The following is a 19,220-nucleotide window of genomic DNA, read 5'->3' on the forward strand; positions in this document are numbered from 1 at the left end:
TAATTTAGAAAGCAAATCCATTATCACTTATTCATATTCAAAACCCTGTACTTTAGGTGTTTGCAAAAAAAATCCATGTGTTGAGCGCACATCTGACTGCTATCCTGACCTGCATTTATTTCTCACTACCTTGGCACTGCATATTAATTAATTGAGCTATATCCACCTGTTGAGTTGAGAAAGAACGATGGAATCAGAAGAACCTGAGATTGCAGCCTGTTTAGCATTCAATTATGCTAAAGCATTTCCTCTGATCATTTCCTTTAGCAAATGCCTGACATTTTACTACACCTAGTACAGACAACTAATGTAGAGCTTCAAGCGTTATGCTTCCAAAGAGCCCCAAAATCATGGACTATCATAGACTACTAAAAATATGGTGGGAGTCAGTATACATGTTAGCAGTTTGATCTTTGCAAATATACAAGCCATAGTTAATACAAATAACTCATCTGCTTGAGCTAAAAAGGTGTCTGTACTTTTGTTTCTGTACATATGGAGTATCCTGACTGTATTTCCCTATCCTCATAATGACTGGATTAACCATCCACAAGTAGCTCTAGCCAGTGTTTTTATTAATCTTTTGTTGAATTTATTAAAAACATGTAACATTCCATACAATCAAGTCAAACTTAACAAAACAAAATTCATTGCAACCCCCACCCATGAGAAAGGGAGGAAGGCCAACAGCCAAAGTAAAACTTTTCAGAGTAGTAAAGAGAGAAAGTAGTTTTTCACCCCAATATAAATGCTTATTCTAAAATGTTTTTGATTAGATCCTGCCAGGTTTTGAAAACGCTTTGAAAAGATCCTCTAAGAGAGAATTAGATTTTTTCCAATTTCAAATAGTATATAACATCAGTTACCCACTGACTTAAAAGAGGTGAGTTAGGATTCTTCCAGTTAAACATGATAAGCCTACGTGTCAATAATAAAGTAAAGGCCATTACAATTTGTTTGTCCTTCCCCACTTTAAGTCCATCTGGGGGTCCACCAAACACAGCTGTTAATGGGTTAGGTATGATTTTGACACCCAGGCTGTCTGATAGGCATTTAAAATTTTTTGTCCAGAATGATGTTAATTTGGTACACGTCCAAAATATGTGGCCTAGTGAAGCTGGAGCTCAATTGCAATGTTCACAGGTTGGATTTTGCTCTGAAAACATTTTGGACAATTTTAAGTGATATTGATGTGCTTGAAAAAAGATTTAAAGTTGAATAATTGAATGCTTTGCTCATATGGAGCTTGAGTGTATTCTATGCATTGCTGCCTTCCACTCTGTTTTTGACTTGTTGAGTAAGAGATCCTTTCCCCACTGTACTCTGGGATCTTTAAAAGGAAGGAACTTTAAAATTGTTTTATATATTATAGACATGCTGTCTGAGTCTTCAAGACTAATCAATATTTCTTCTGGAATAGGCATAGGTGGGAGGTGAGCAAAATTGGGCAGATTTCATTTAGAAAAGTTTCTAATTTGGAGGTAGTGGAAAAATTGATGGGAGACTAAATTTAGAGTGTAATTGTTCATAGGATGCAAAGATATTATTTATATATAAATCTCTAAGTGATTTAATCCTATATGTTTTCAAAACATTAAAAACTGTGTAAGTTTGAAAGGGTAGGAAAATATGATTATCATGTAGAGGTGCCACAGATAAAATATTCTCTAACTTGAAGTACTTCCTACATTGGTTCCATATTCTGAGTGAATGAAAGACAATTCAGTTGTTAGTATATTGACGGTACCTTGTATTTACTGGGTATAAAGCAAGGAATATAAAGAAGTACTGCATGATTTCATTTCTATTGCAGACCATACTAGTGTGTGTTCATCTGTTTGTGTCCATGTCCCGGATTTTATAGCTTGTATGTTTGCCACCCAGTAATAAAATTGAAAATTAGGTAGAGCCATGCCACCTTTTGATTTAGGTCGCTGTAGGGTCGCCTTTTGGATGTATGGATTTTTCGAATTCCAAATAAATTAGGTTATGATTGGATCTAATTTCTTAAAAAATGATTTGTTGATGTATATGGGGATGTTTTGAAATAGAAACAAAAGCTTAGAGAGGATATTCATCTTGATAGTGTTAATTCTCCTTGCTAAAGTAACACAGAGGGTAGACCATATGCAAGTCTTGTCAACAGCAACAGCAAACTTTTGTTGAAAAAGAGCTTTATATTTACTTATGATGTTTACCCCTATGTATTTAATCTAATCTGCAATGATTAAACAGAAGGTGTCCAATCTAATATTATTTGCTAGAGAATTCACTGGAAAAAGCACACTTTTGTTCAAGTTAATTTGAAGTCTAGATATCTTTTGAAATTCTGCTAATACAGTTAGGGCTACAGGCACAGAATTTTGTGGGTCTGATAAGCCAGCATTTAGCACTGGTGTGTTTCGGAGGTCAGCAGGAGGAATAGCAATATGACAAATCACTTACTCACAATAGTGACAGTCCTCGTCCAATTCTCTGTGAAGCAGTCAGGGTAAAAGAGGAGCAAGATTTAACAGAGAACATTATTAGATTTTAAAATTAGCAGCTCCTATAATTGCCAACTCATATTTGTTTAGTCTAGAACCTGTTAAGTGCTGAGCAGCTGCTTTAGTGAAAATAGTAGCAACTGCGTGTGGAACTAAGAGTGTGACATTATGCCCTAGCACTAAAGGCTGTGAGGCCTCTAAAACCAGATGGGCTGCTATTGTTACAGCATCAAGATGTGCTTGAAGAGCTGCAGCCACTGAATTTAAAGACTTAGAATAATAAGCAATTGTATATTTCTTGGAATTATTGTTGTTGAGCAAATATAATTGGTAAAAACCCCTGTGTCTCATGAATTAACAAAAACAATTCCTTTTAAAAATTTAGAAGAAAACGTAGAGACAGTAGCTGTTTATTTTGATGAAAGCTTTTCAGAGTATAACCAAGTCACTATATGTGATCAGGGGTGAAATGTTTAAAAATGTCAGACAGTGGTTGTGCAATTAATGCAAATTCTGCAATCCATTGTCTGCAGTGACCACAGATTCACAGGAAGTTACACATTTGTTTGAACTATTTGCTGAGGTATGTTTTGAGTAACAATGATACACTCCTGGGTAATGGCTTATGTGTTGCCACACTGGTTAGGACCCAGATGTCTTTCTTTTGTTTGGCAAAACTGTAGTTTAGATAAAAAAATCTTTATGGCCTTTTTCAGCTAAAGCGTGAAGTAATTTTAAATCTCTTCACGTGCTTTAACCTCCTTGGCATTACCCCCAAGCATCTGTTGGGGTCAGAATAGTTTGTAAAAATTGTCATCTGTTTGAATGAAATAGAGCCAATTAACAGCAACATTTATTTATATAGCTTATTTTCATACACATGTTTAGCTCAAACTGCTTCACAAGATGAAGAAAGAAAAGTTTATAAAAAATTAAAATATAAAAATAAGGTTAGGCAATACTAAATAATAAAGAATAAAGTAAGGTCTGATGGCCGGGAGGACAGAAAAAACAAACAACTAAAAAAAAACAAAATTTGCAGGGATTCCGAGGCCACGAGACTGCCTAGACCCCACTGGGGATTCTTCTGTACTAAATGATCTCAATCAGTCCTCATGGTTTTCAGGCTTCATGTGGAAGAATTAGACGATGATAGTCATGTGGACCTCTGGCCTTCAATCCATCAATGTAGGGACTGCACGGTGCTTTGATCAGGTGGTAGTGGTGCAGATCGCCACCACAGAAAACCGGAAAAAGCACAGCAGTGAAAGTCGGGGTTTGTACGAATTGTGGAGCCATGAAAAAATGATAATTCAATGCATGTACAGAATATCAGGGTTACACTAATTTTTCAGCGTCTTGCAAAGTTATAAGAGGTCCAACTTTTGCTATATTTCTTAGGTGAGAAAATGCTGTCCTAGTGATCTTATTAATATGTGATTTAAAATTTAGGTCAGAGTCCATAATTACCCCTAAATTCTTTATCTCTGCCTTGAAGTTTAAACCTAAGGAATCAAGTTTATTGCTAATACCCTCACTATATCCATTTTTTTCAATCACAAAGGTTTCTGTTTTCTCCTTATTTAATTTGAGAAAAGTATTACTCATCCAGTCAGAAACACAAGTAAGACATTATGTCCGTGAATCAAGAGAGTCAGGGTCATCAGGTGCTATTGATAAATACAGTTGTGTGTCATCAGCATATTTGTGGTAGCTCATGTTATGCCTTGAGATAATCTGTCCTAATGGAAGCATGGAGATCAAAAAGAGCAGCGGACCTGGGATAAAGCCTTGTGGAACTCCGTATAGAATATCATATGTCTTTGAAGTATAATTAAAACAACTAACAAAGAATTTTCTACCTGCCAAGTAAGACTTAAACCAATTGAAGACATTGCTTGAGAGGCCCACTGACTGACTAAGGCGATTTCTAAGAATATTGTGATCAATGGTATCAAATGCAGCACTCAGATCTAGAAGGATGAGAACAGATAAACGGCCTTATCCCACAAGTCATTTACAACTTTAACGAGTGCAGTTTCTGTACTGTGATTTGTTCTAAAACCTGACTGAAACTTATCAAGAATGGCATGTTTATTCAGGTGGTCATTTAGCTGCATAATGATTGACTTTTCTAGGATTTTACTTAATAAAGACAGTATAGAAATAGGTCTAAAACTGTCAAAAACAGGGGAGTTGAGATTATTTTTCTTGAGCGGGGGTTTAACAACAGCAGTCTTAAGACAGTCTGGGAAGACCCCCATATCTAATGATAAGTTTACTGTGTAAAGCAAACTATCATTTAGCACAGGAGTTCCCAAACTTTTTTTTGTCGCAGACCCCTTTACCAAAAACTTTAAAAACCATCGACCCCCTAGTCACATGCAACGGTTTTTCATGTCCACACTTGCTTTGATAAGTTCGTTAAGACAATGCACAGACAGGTTTGTGCTACATGTATTTTCATGCATTCTTACGTGTGACTCTTTTAATGACACATTTTATCTTTTCGTTCACAAGTTTGGTATGTAATGTGTTTTTATCAAAAAAGTGTTTTTTTGAATTATTTTGCTTCATAATTAGGTACCTATTGGAATCATAGATATTTTGAAGTAACAAACAAATAGCAGTAGTAAGGGGGTCTATTTTTGCTGTCATCGACCCCCAAATTTTTTTATTGAAACTATCGACCCTTAGAAAGTTCAAATCGACCCCAGGGGGTCAATTTCGACCACTTTGGGAAGCCTTGATTTAGCACATTCTTCTTTGAAAAAGCTTGTTGGTATTGGATCAAGTACGCAGGTGGAAGGTTTCAGTCGAGAAATTATTCTATATAGATTTGGTAAATCTATCCTGGTGAAAGAATTAAATTAGCTTAAAATGGAATACCGGGATTTAATAAGATCAGTTTTGGGGGGATATACTATATTATTTCTAAAATCATTCATTTTGTGATTAAAAAATATAGCAAACGCCTCACAAGTTTCACTGGAAGTTTTTTGGAGGCATTCCATTGAGTGACTTGGGTTTAGCAGACAATCAATTGTAGAGAATAAGACTCTGGGATTACTAGCATTGTTATTTATAATTTTAGAGAAATAGCATTGCCTCTCAAGATGGACTATGATGTTGTATTCTGTTATTTTAACCTTCAGTATCTCATAGTGGACAATCAATTTAGTTTTTCTCCATTTACGCTCACCTCTCCGGCATGTTTTCTTTAAATTAGACACTCTTTGAGTCTTCCATGGTGTGACAGTGCTGGAGGATTTTTTAACTGTCTTTTCAGGAGAGACCGTTTCAGCGGAAGCTCTCACTTTAGTATTAAAAGTTTCAACCTTACCATTTACATTATTGTCACTATTGTAATAAACACTACAAACGGACTGGTAACTTAAAATGTTATTAAACTTTGAAGCTGCAGATGAATCAAAGAAGTGCTTTTTATCAATATGCTTCTCATTCATTTAATCTGTCAGTATTTCTACATTAAATAGTAAGAGAAAAATGGCCTGATAACCGTAAATTCAGCGTGTGCCCCCTTTTGTGTGTTGGCTGACTAATGAGCTGGCTCAGATCAAAAGTGTGCAGGAGATTCATGAGTTCATTTACTTTCAGATCACACTGAATATGTCTATATGAAAATTAAAGTTGACAACTATTAGGAACATGTAATAGGTACTTATTATAATTTATGAGAATTACTCAAAGAAAGATTCATTATATTTAATTAATTAAGCCCTAGTAACACATGGGACAGTATTTTGCTGCCATCTTGTGGGAGAAATAACATTGTACTGCAAAAAAACATGAATTTTTCTATGTGCTCTGCCACTGTGCAGCAACGCATACGTATTTCTACATGGGGTGGAGCCTTCAACCAAAGAACACAATGGCATGTATTGCTGGGTGGTATACCGGTTCATACCAAAAAACGTTTTTTATTTTTGTTATGATATGGATTTTTCTTATACCGCAACACCGGTTTAAATAGCCTAAACAACATTCAGAACATGGCACAGTAGGAAACTGTTTAAGGAGGGACCTTTTTCACTGCTGCACCGCTAAACATGAATGCAACGGAGTACATGCGTTAATGGAGGTATTGAACGGTGAAAATGGACAGAGAACATTCTGAAACTGAAGCTGTAGCAGATAATAAAGTTGAACATGATGACACAGAAGAACTTTTGCCGAAAAAAGGAGCCGTATCTGTTGTCTGTAGATACTTCGGTTTTAAAAGCTCAGATGTGGACCATTATGTTCAAATGTGTGAATACTGTTTCTATACTACTGGATAATACTGCAAGCCAAGTTGTACTTGTTTTTTTTTTCATTACTGTGTAATGTACCGGGGTACTGTGTCATAGTGTGACGACATGTTGACTTTATTCTCGACATTTCTACTTTATTCTCGCCGTTTATGTCGAGATTAAAGTCGACATATTAACTTTATTCTCATAATTTGTCATTAAAGTTGAATATCGTAAACTAAACTTCATCTTAAAATGAATATTTAATATACTAAGTTTTCTCAAACCCCATCATAAATTATGTAGCACATTAAATGCTTTGTGTTAAGCGTTCCCCGATCCATGTTAATCGCTACATGCTTCTTAAACTGACTTCCTGTTGCACTAAGAGGAAGTGCAGGCAGCAATCACCACACAGAATACATTAATTTCATGATATTCCTGCTCCCTGAACGTTTAGAATGCTAAGATAAATACTTGATATCAATTTCATGATGAAATGGATTAAAGCATGTATTAATCATGTGGGGGCACAGTGGCGTGGGGGTTGCACTACTGCCTCTCAGCAATGGAGTCCCAGGTGTTCCCTGCTTTGAATTTGCATGTTTTTCTGGTGGGTTTACTTGCCGTGCTTCAGTGTTTTTTCAAAGTCATATAGGATGTGGGGTGTATTAGGCTATATTGACCCTGCTAGTGTATGTATTGCTCATATTCACCCTGCGATATGCTGGCGCCACATTCAGGATTTGTTCCTGCTTCACACACAGTGCTTGCTGGGATGGGTGCAACCCTGAATGGATGGCATAATTAAACATGTATAACGAAGACTTTTTTAAAGTTCTGAATGCTCCGTGGTCTAAGTTTATAACTAGGTTTAATTTCACAAAGAAGTTTATCGTGTGGTGATTGGTTATATGGAGAAAGAAAAAGGAAAGATAGGAACTGTGGGTTTGGTACGTCAGACAGAGACAGCACGCATGAAATAAAGAAAGCCCACTCAGAAGAACATCCATTGGATTCGGTGTTTGTGTCTCCGACCACCAGATCACAAACCCAATATTTACACAATATTCAAGTTAAACCTGTGCAATACCCATTCATACATCCAGTTTTTTGGAGCCTCATCATACATGCTATAAAGTTCTCTACACTGAACGTACAACAGGGGACCCGTTACTGTGAGAAAGCTGCTTTAATACCTGCTTTAATGCACTTCATCATGAAAATTTATCTTAACATTCTACATTTTCAGAGAGCAGGAATATCTTGAAGTGAATGTATTCTGTGCAGCGATCGCTGCCTGCGCCTCCTCTTAGTGCAGAGGAAGTCAATTTAGGAAGCATGTAGCGATTAACAACTGGGTCAGGAACACTTAACACAAAGCATTTAATGTGCTACATTAACTTATGATGGAGTTTGAGAAAATCTAGTAAATTAAACATTGATTTTAGGATGAAGTTTAGTTTACGACGTTCTACTTTAATGACAAAATAAATTATGAGAATAAAGTGGAAATGTCAACTTTAATCTCGACATATAGTTGTTTTTTTTTCTTCACTGTGTCCGTATTTTTTTTTCTTCACCGTGGCTCCTAATACGCTTCCATAGAGCTATACCACAAATACCATTATAAATGCAAGTTGCAGTTTTATTATTTATGTATATAGCTTAGCTGGAAGCAAGGTCCATATTAATGCAGTTTGCCTTAATGATGGATCAGTTGGTAAAGATGTCATCACCAAGTTGCACTTGTTTTATTTTATTTTATTTTAATTTGGTGAATACTGTGTAATGCACCTGGGCTTTGAAGTCTTGGAAGTAACAGTATTATTACCGGAAGTTGCCCTATTATTTATTTTATTGTTATTATTTATTAGTTTAAATATTATCCAATTTAATGATGGTAAAGTTGTTTAAAAAGTCACTTTAACTTGTTAGTGGACAGAGATTGTTAACATTAACAAAGTGTAGTTGGTTTACAAAAAATATTTACTATTTATACCTTTTCTAAGACATGTTCAGTGCAATACAACTTTTGACAAGCACCTCTGGATATTTTACTAAGTCTAAATGCCTCTTTGGATGGTTGAAAATATGTTGTCAAAATTTTAGTTTAAGTTGTTTGCAAACTTTGTTCAATAAAAAGGTTCTATATTTTGACTGCAACTGTCATGCAATGTGATTCCTTCTCATTAGTGCCACCCCCTTGAAACTATCACTTTATGGGGCCATGCAAACCTGTATTAATACTTGTGTGCACATTAAAATGTTCTTTTGTACAATGTACAGTTCTCATGACAGTGGAATAGGTTATTCTTAACCAGTAATTGCAGTGGAAAATGTGGTTAACATCCATTCATGCATGGGAAAAAATACAGTCGAATACCGTGAAACCGGTATAATTTTGAAAAATAACGTGATATAGAATTTTGGTCATACCACCCAGCATGAAAATCTGTAAAGCCAGTTTTAAAATAAACTTTAACTGAACCATTAGTTGAATCAAGTGATAGTGATGGCACTGTGAATTGGTCGTCAGATTTTGACACAGATAGTGAAACCTAATGCACATGGCACTGCATGACTGAACTACTGTGGTGCAAGTAGCTGTGTGGCTAAAAGGCAAAATGATTGCAATCACATGGAAAGACAAGAAAGATGTTAGCCCCTAAGCACTGCTCACTGTGCAGCAACTGTCAATGTTTGTGTCAGAGAAAATTTGGAAGTCATTAATCCTTGTGCTGTGGTAGCCTACAGTAATATTATGGGCACGTCCAGCATGCAGATCAGACACTGACATTCTACTATCTCATTCATAACAGAAAAAATATTATAAGAAAAGTGTGCAAAGAAACATGCTTCTACTGTTCTGATTGCAATATCGAGCTGAGCATTGGTGACTGAATTCAAAACGTATCACATGGAGGGCATGTACTAAATCTACATCAGTACAGCAGTGGATGTTAGACATAGCTTTTCCTACTGTATTTATGTTGATGTTTTGGTATTTACATATTTCTGTTACACATAATAGCATTTTTTCACACTTAAGGAAATTAAGAGAAAAATGTAAAAGTCATCAATATATGGTATTAATGTTGAATCTGTAAATTCCACTAAATCAAATATCTTGGAGAATACACAGTCCAAGTGTATTGGATGCCCACAAATGCAAAAGCAAATGAATAATAGCTATCAGGATGGAGCAGAACTGAAAAGAATGAACTGCATAAATTTGTGAATGTGTAAAAACATTGTCTCTGGCAGTATTCAGTCAGATACAAAAATAATGAAAGAATTTAGAACTACTGTGAGTCATGGAATAACACAAGACTTAACTTCTTGTAAATCTTGTACAAATCTCCATGTGCCTGTCTTTACTTTCTCAATAGGTAAGATAGGAGTATTACAAGGACTTGTATATGGAATTATACAGTAATATCCTGTGTTTTTCCTGTAAATTTTGTCTTGTGCCTACAAATGTGCAGGAACTTGGGCTTGGAGGGAGTGAAGTAAAGAGAGGGACAAAAGAAAAGCATTTAATGTCCTCTCAGTAATTTGCATTTTAGATGTCACTGAAGCGCCAAATATTGTAAACCCATACATTTCTAAAATATTGGATTCCTAATCTAATATTTCTTGAACCACACTAAGGTAATTCTATGGGACTTCTAATTAGATGCCATCAGGCGTACATTTTAGATTACAGCCCATTTCCAAAGCAGGTCTGTTTCTAGAAGATTGACAGATGTTGTAAAGGTCCCAATTGGACATGAAGGTCTGAAGTAACTTGAGCAGAGGTTGCACTGGCTTCAACTCCTATTATTATGAAATGTTTAGAGTGACAGTGGAACATTTTTAAATTTAGAGGCTTAAATGGTGGATTTTGTGGTACCTGTGCCAACTTAAAATGGAACATGTTTTCCATCTACTGTTAAAATGACATCGGGTGGTCACCTGAAAGACACTGACTAATATAATGCATCAAGTGAGGCTCTTCAGCAGAATTCCTATGTTTGGCCTATCAGGTTTTCCATAGTTGTGTATTGGGAACATCATTTCTAATTTATCCTATGCCTGGATTATTTTATATGTTCATAGGACATTTGCCTCTTCAGTGAGCTCTCTTTCCACAGATAAAACATAAGTCCCATTGAATGCAAATATTACCTCAACCACTGCCTCAGCTATAGCCTAGTTCTTTAAATGCAACTTTGTCCCAAATAAAACAAACTTTGAGCAATTTGCATCTTGTCTGTCTGCATGTTTTTTTCTTATTTCTTATTATATTTATTAAAATCTGTCCCATATTTTTTAACTACTTCTTCATTAGGACTTCATTGCACAATATTAAACTGTACTTTGTTTTTGACTCATATTTAATGTCAGCCTGTCAAGGCCAAATTAGGATTTCTAAGGGCCCCCATTAAGGACATGTACATACTCACTATGAACATTACTTATGTCAATAATAAATCAGGATAAAGAGATTGAAGTGAAAAAAAAAACTTTATATTGGGTCAACTTCACTTCTTTTTTTGTTCAATTGTTCATTACAATGAATGTAACAAATGAATTTATCAGTGCAACATCACATCTACAGGAAATCATCTTTCTTTTGATATTGCAGCTAAAAACTTTAAGTTAAATCTTTTTAAAAGTATTATGCCATTTTTTGGGGAAAAGGGTGATATGTATTTGTGAATTTTGTGTTTGAATATTTGCATCAAATAAAACAAAAGACTGTATGGAAGAATTCCTTTGTTCAAGTTTGGTGTTGTTTGGTGCATCGTTGTCTCCCACATTGTTTTTCTGCGTTGGTGTTAATGGACATCACTGCACTACTAAAGCAGCTAGAAGCAGCAACATTAGCAACATTAGCCATATTCTGATTAAATAAAATTGGGAGTGGTCATCCCTGGACTTTCTCATATACTCAGATATGGGGATGGATATTTGAGGAGTACCCCACAGGACAATGATTATATTTTTATATTATGTACATTAAAGAACCATCAACAACAAATCAAATCAAATTAATAATATATTGATCAATTATTATAAAAGTAAAGTTGAATAAACCAGACTCTGCAGCTGCATGAATAAAAAAAAAAAATCGAATATGTGTTCAGATAAAGTACCGCTTCCGGTTTAATGGATTTGGCCCAAAAGTTAATACGGATGTACAATTATGGTGTAACAACCACTTTTCAAATTTCACCCGTCTCGTTGCATTTTTGAGTTATCGTGTTTACACACAGGCACACACACACACAGACATAATTCCAAAAAACTGTATGTTCAGACTCAGAGAGGTCTAAAACATCAAGATTCATCAAAATCTCAAGGTTGAATTTTTTCATGATTACTATACTTTCTCTATACTTCATATATGAAAAAGTAATAAGGTTAGTTTCAATAGTTTCAGCTGTGATATTTACAGCCTGTTCAAATATTCATTTTTTTAAAGATGCAAATGTCAGATATAGTTTTAGGCAAAACAGCATCTTTTACATCTCTTTTTAATTATTCCCTTTGTTTTACTATTGGGGTCTTGCTTAGAATAATTATGCATATTATTTTTCTCTTTTACACGATTTCATAAAAGTGATCTATTAGACATCTGCTCTGATTGTGTCCTACCCACTCATATTTTTCTTTTAAATGCCGTTTATTTAAGTTTTATTGGATAGGTTTATAGCAGTGACGATCTAAGAGGGGTAGGGATTGGTGCTCAGTTGCAGATTGCTGTAAATGCCTGTCAATGAAAACTTGGACTTTTCCTATTCCTTGACATTTTTTCCTTGTATATGTTAAGGCCAATTTGCAAGCAGGGCCCCAGTCGCTAAACACCTGAGTCACCCAGATGGTAGATCTGGCCGTGTGGTCCGTTTCCCTTCTATATACTAAGGTACACTGTTTCATTTTATAATATGTTCATAAATATATTAACACAATATTACTCAGTGCACAATTTGGGAGCTTTTTGACTGCATGTCCAGTGAGAGTGCACTGATGATTCAATTTATGATACTGGTTTCATCTTGTTTCTGGATTATAATCTTTTTAAGTAGGAAGCAAATATTTTTTACATTTTTCCTTGTGGCATTAGGATATGTGTTCCTTTTTCCTGAAGTCTCCAGGTTACACTACTAAACTAATGCAAAGTGTTATGATTTACTCACCCAAAATGGCAAAGGAGGTGTGAGGCTGGCGTTGGCCTATCCTGTGCCTGTTGTGATATTTGAGAATTCCCATGCAGTAGAGGGGGGCATTACTATCAAACCACAGGTAGAAATAAGGGCAGACACAGAATCTTTATAAAATAGAAATATTCATTTCACAAAGTGTGCAGATGTCTGGACCACAAAAAGCAAAAACGTTGCCTTAGTAATAGGGCAATTCAATAGCCCTAAGCTTTATGAAGAAAAGGTCTAGCAAAGCACAAAGTATAAGAATAGAAATAATTACAACACTCTCCATCTCCCAAGTACATTTGACTTTGTGTAGCCCATGCCTTTATAGGCCTGAGTACAGTCTTTTGCAATTATATGCAGGTTGTCCCACGTTTTGACCACCCGGAATACACAAGGAACAAGATAAGAGATGTGTAAACATAAAGAAACAAAATAATTATCAATGTAAATATAAACAATCAAAAAAAATAACATAAAAATGTCATTTAAACCCTAACCTGTGGAGGAACCCTGGCTGAAACATAACAGTGCCAAAATGTGCTTAGCTTCAAAAGTTCAAAAATAAGTAAAATTCACAAAATATACAGGCCACACTCTACCCAAGGGAGGATGATCATAAACCTTGAACCTGTGAATGAATGGGCAAACAAATCTCTATAATAGGAGGTTTGTTTTACAAAAAGAATTGTCAACAAGGCAAAATCATTGCAAACAAGTCCATAAACACTAACCAAAAATAAGAATCCCAAAACCAAAGCAAAATAAATCAAAACAAGTAAATACAAAGAATCAAAAATACAAAAAAAGGAATCACTCACCCACCACCTAGTACACACAACATATAGTAGAGTGATTATAATTCCCATGAGCCTTAATAGAGCTAAGAGCATTCACTCAGTGGAGACAGATAGTCCCACCTTTCGGAACCACCCACAAAATACAACAGACATAGCAGAACAAATTTTAGCAAATACAAACCAAACAATAAACAAAACTGATACATAATTAAGCAATAAACATAAACATTAACATAAATGATAATAACCAAAGGACCAAAAATGATTAAAAAAGACAGAAAAAAGGAATTTAAACCTAAACCAGGAAGGTGACCCTGGCTTATACATAACACTTAGGAAGAAGGCTTATTTTTTCTTAATAGTAAAAATTATTTACATTCATATAGTGCTTTTCTCACTACTCAGAGCACTCTACAAAAGGGAGGACTCAGGACACAAACCCATGATGTCCTTACTGTGAGGTAACAGTGCTACCACTGCACTGTTTTTATAAACTGAAGAATAACAAATGTTATCTTTTTTAAGTCTGACCAAATTTATTTCCATACAGGAAAAAGTGTTATTGAGGATAATAAGAGACAGAGTCAATAGGATGAAGGAGGAATTCAACGAGCTGAACAACTTTCTGATTTCAAAAAGGGTAACTGTTCTATATTATTAAAGACATCTTAACCAAAAAAAAGAAGCTTTGTAGGAATTGAAAAATAGAAATGCTTTACCAGTTTTTTACTTACATGACTCATCTGGCAATTATGTATTTTATATTAAGTATTACATACTAATTTCAGGTCCTTTTTTAGCTTTTGTAGTGTTCTGTATGTACAGTATATTTGAATATACGTTTAGGTGCTTTTATATATGTATTTTTATTTATTTATTTATTCCAAAATAATTCTAAAAGTGACTGCATTAAACTAGGTGAGCATTTAATTCCATTCATCCTGTATCAAACATTTGCATGCTTAGCTGTCCTCAACTGATTATGTATGAGAGTGCTGCATGAATGTTTCCGAATTATAAACTTCTTGTATACTAACCCACTTATTCACTGTTTAATAAACAATATTCCATATTTATATAAACACAATAATAACTCAGAAAGCAGTTTTGGTAAGATCTGTTTAAAGTTTTTGGCATATGCATTTGTAACAATCTAAAATGCAAGATTAATTATTTTCCTGTTTTCAAAAATATAAGAAGTATGGATGTGTTCTGATGTTGCCAGCTTGCACAAAGGAACTGAAGTAAAGGCACCGATGAATAGAAAGGCAGTTTTTGCTTTTTGTACTTCAGAATCACATTTTTGTTCTTTTTAACAATTTGACAATGTCTTTTTCTATACAGAAAATGTGGTTAGAGAGCGATCTAAGTGATGCATTGACAGAGATAAAGGAAGAGTTGAACAAGCTGAAATATATTCCAATTTCAGAAAGAGTAAGTGTTAACCAAACAAAAATCTGTGTAGCCAAAAAAATTAAGAGATGCTTTATAATTTCCCTACTAACAATTAGAAAGTGGAATTTAATCATTCTTTTTTGTTGTGTTTCTATTTCCTACATCTTTTCTAGGGTAAACTGTCTGATCTATTTTACCAGATGATAGGCTACCACCATACTGTAGTCTAGGGATTCATTCTAATGTTAAGGGTTATGGGTCCAGCTAGTATTTCATGTCTAGAAAGGACATGGCTCCATCATTTTGAGATGAAAGCACACTGGCACATCTTTCATCTAATGAGAGGAATTCTATCTTTTTGAATTTATTCCCATTAAGAAAGTCCTGATAACTCTGTTTATGACACCAGGTTTACCTCATTTTTGCTTTGTGGCCTTTTCAGTAACCTAGATGGAATGATTTAATAAATTAATTTATTTATTTAGAGCATGAGGAATTGTCTTTCTGTGTCCTGACACCTCCACCCTACACTACAGCACTAATACCAAGGCGCAAATTACATCCTTGGCATTATATGCTTTAATATTTTATGAGTCCAAGCCCATACTTTTTCCCCACAAGTAAACTAGTTATTGAGTAAGACCTAAGACAGGCTCTACAGAATAAAGAAATAAATACACAACCGCAATGATATTTTGATTTAAAAAAAAGTGTTCTGTATTATTTACGATTTCCCAACCCAAAAGCAATCTTTATAGTAAGAGAATGTCCACAACACTTTATAGGTGGTGTTGTTATATGACTAATTTTCTGAAATGTGGGTATTTTATGCTCTTTGTTCAACTGTTTTATTGAAGTTACATTTTGAAGACAGTGGGAATAACTACAGTGAATGAATAAATAAATAAATAAGCAACACACCAAATATTGTTTTTAATATTTTATTGATTTATTTCTTCATTAATGTATATATTCCCACTATCTTAAAAAAGTAACCTTATTAAAACAGGTGAATATTTATATCCATTTTCAAACATTTACATGTGTAGCACCTCTCTACTGCTTACATATGTGGTTTCTGCACAGGTTATTGCAAGTGACAAACTTCTTGTATGCTAATATACCCACACACTTCTCAATATTTTATATTCACTATGTATTTAAACACCAATAACCCAAAAGTAAAAATTAGTTTTCTGTTTTAAACAACAGAAGAAGTCTGTATGTTCTGATGTCTACAGCAAATTCTATGAAATGAATGTTTAGTTATTTCAAAAAGTAAGTACAGCGCAAGGAAACTGTTGACTTTTTCAAAAGTTTTGAACAAGTAAACAATAGATCATGCAAACAGTGCCTGCACATAAAGGTGAGATACTTGACATGGTGTATTCAAACATAATCTAAATTAAAGAAAAATACAATTACACCCCTACATTTATCACCACTTCAAAATTGGGTGTTTCAAATGAGATGCTAATGATTAGAAACTCCTTAGGGAGTATGGAGGTGGACCCTTTGTTTTAAACCGCATATATCTGAGGTCTAGTGTTCTCTTTCCTATTGATGTGTGTGGTGTCATCATGCCAAGATCAAAAGAGCTCTCTAATGCCCTCTTAAGGATAAATGTGGATTCCTATGAATCTGGCAAGGGGTTTTAAAAAAATCACCAAATTAATTGTAATCAATCATTCCACTATAAGGGAAATCATCTACAAGTGCAGTAGATTTTAAATAACTGCTAATTTCTCCAGGACTGGCCAGTTTAGCAATTTCATCCCAAGAGCTGACTGTTTGATACTAAAAGAAGTCTCCAATAACCCCAAAATGTCACTGTGCAATCTGCAGGTAACTGTTCGAATAGTCTGTGTCAAAGAGCAGGCATCTTCAATCAAAAAGAGATTACATACATTTGACCTGCATGTGAGGTGTTCCAGAAAAAGGCCTTTGCTATCTTAAAAGAACCTTAGAGCAAGACTCCAGTTTGCCATTATACATCTAGGCCAGGGTTCCTCAATCCCAGTCCTGGAGAGCCGCAGTGGCTGCAGGGTTTTTGTTCTGACCTGGTTGCTTAATTAGAAAGCAATTCTTGCCAATAAAGCAAAAACAAGCTATGAAATTAAATTAACTCTTCTATGTCAAGTCATTCTCATATCCTAGATTTTCTTTCCCTTTCTATCATGCAAATGATTTGAAGGCTAAAATGGACGAGTAATTCTCAGTCCTTCACTTTTTTCTCTTCATTTTTCTTCCAAGTATTTAATTAAACCCAATAGTGCAGATAAATACACACAGGTGTAAATGTAAATAAACTAAATGGAGAAATGCTGCTCTCTCTTGTCATTTGCATGTTAATGATAATAAGGAGCAATTAAAATAGCTGTTTAAAACAAAATTAAGCAATAAGGGCTCAAAATCACTAAAGTGAAGCAGAAGTGTTACTTTAGCAATAAGTGCTTTTTATTAAGCAACTGGGTTGGAGCAAAAACCTGCAGCCACTGCGGCTCTCCAGGACCGTGATTGAGGACCCCTGATCTAGGCAAATACCAGGCATTCTGTTATAATGTGCTCAGGACAAATGAATCACAGCTAGAGATGTTTGGCCACAGTGGCAGTAGACATGTTTGGCACAAACTGAAGGCAGCATTTCAGGAAAAGAACCTCAAACCAACTGTGAAGTATGGGGCTGGACATGTTGTGCCTTGTGGTCCTTTTGCTGTCTCAGGACCCAGGCAGCTTGCATTCTTTGAGTTAACTATGATTTCTTCATCATATCAAAGTGTGCTTGAGGAGAGTGTGAGGCCATCTGTCATAAAGGTGAAATTGAACCAGAAATTGACTTTTCATGTAATTTACACTAAGTCAATGTCATAGACTGTTGGGAAGTTATGCAAAGCATTTTCATGAATTCATTTCCAGTAAAGGTGACAAAGGTAGACTTATTTTTCCCCAGCACACCATTCAATCTGTTTAGATTTTTGTTAAATAAATTATTGAAAAGGCAATTTTTCCATGTGTTTTTATCCAACTATATCACATTTATCTGCAGGCAGAGATTGCATGAAGATCTACTGTTTGCCAACTCAAATATTTTAAAGGAGTCAACAATTTCCATAAGGTGCACATACTTTTTCACATCACTGTAAATGCATACATTAATAGAAAGATGGTTTGTTTTTTGCTTCTTATACTGTAAAATGTTTGTAAAAATTTTCTTCTGACCTTTTCCATTACCACACAGGTCAGTGTAAGATACGAAGTTGATGCAATAAGGGACAAACTGGACAATCTGAATGACTTTCTGATTTCCGAAAAGGTAAGTATTCTGTATTAATAAAGACACATTAAGAAAGAAGTGCTTTAGAAGTGTCCTCTTTACATGACTAATGTGCTGACATTTATATATGTGTATTTCATGCTCATTTCTCATACAACATTGGTCTTCCTTTCCTTCTTCAGTGCTAATTATTTGTTTATATGTATGTTTGTTTAATCCCATTATCATTAAAAAGGATCTTCATTAAACTGGTAAACATTTACATCCATCCTTCGAGTATCAAAACATTACACAGTTGGTAACCTTGTTTTGTTAATTTAAAGGGTTTTGCATGAGCTGATCCAAGTGTCAAACTTCCTATATATAAGTTCATATTGTTTAATCTTATATATCTCCATAAATACATGAACACAATAATAACTGTGTATACAGTTTTAGACCTTTTTGATTGCTTACATAGTAAGAGTGCACTGCTGATTTTGCCTACATTACAAAAACCAATAGAAAGTAATAGATTAGTAGGAAGGAGTTTTGTTTTTGCTTTCTGCATATAAACTAAAAAATAACTTATCGTTTTTGAGTCTCAACATGTCTGTTCTCACATAGGAAAAATTGTTATTGAGCAATATGAGAGATGGAGCCTCTGGAATAAACCAGGAATTTTACATGCTGAATGACATTCTGATTGTATTTGTATCATTAAAGACATCTTAACCACAAAAGAAAAGCTTTATATTAAATGAAAAAACTGCCAATTTTTTATTCTGTTACCCAGATAGTCACACGTCCTGGTAACTGATTAGTAACATCACTGTTTT

General features: G+C 34.7%; 1 protein-coding gene across 5 annotated transcripts in view; it reads left to right on the plus strand.

The window, feature by feature from the left end:
• LOC120536903 overlaps window positions 1–19,220 on the plus strand; it is a 405,177-nt gene that overhangs the window by 258,242 nt on the left and 127,715 nt on the right. For all 5 annotated transcript variants that reach the window (XM_039765454.1, XM_039765455.1, XM_039765456.1 and 2 more), the window contains exons 18-20: window positions 14,284–14,373; window positions 15,078–15,167; window positions 18,367–18,441. In XM_039765454.1, the coding sequence (XP_039621388.1) occupies window positions 14,284–14,373; window positions 15,078–15,167; window positions 18,367–18,441 (255 nt within the window). The remainder of the gene's footprint in view (window positions 1–14,283; window positions 14,374–15,077; window positions 15,168–18,366; window positions 18,442–19,220) is intronic.

Source organism: Polypterus senegalus, chromosome 10, assembly GCF_016835505.1.
Source record: "Polypterus senegalus isolate Bchr_013 chromosome 10, ASM1683550v1, whole genome shotgun sequence".
Lineage (NCBI taxonomy): Eukaryota > Metazoa > Chordata > Cladistia > Polypteriformes > Polypteridae > Polypterus > Polypterus senegalus.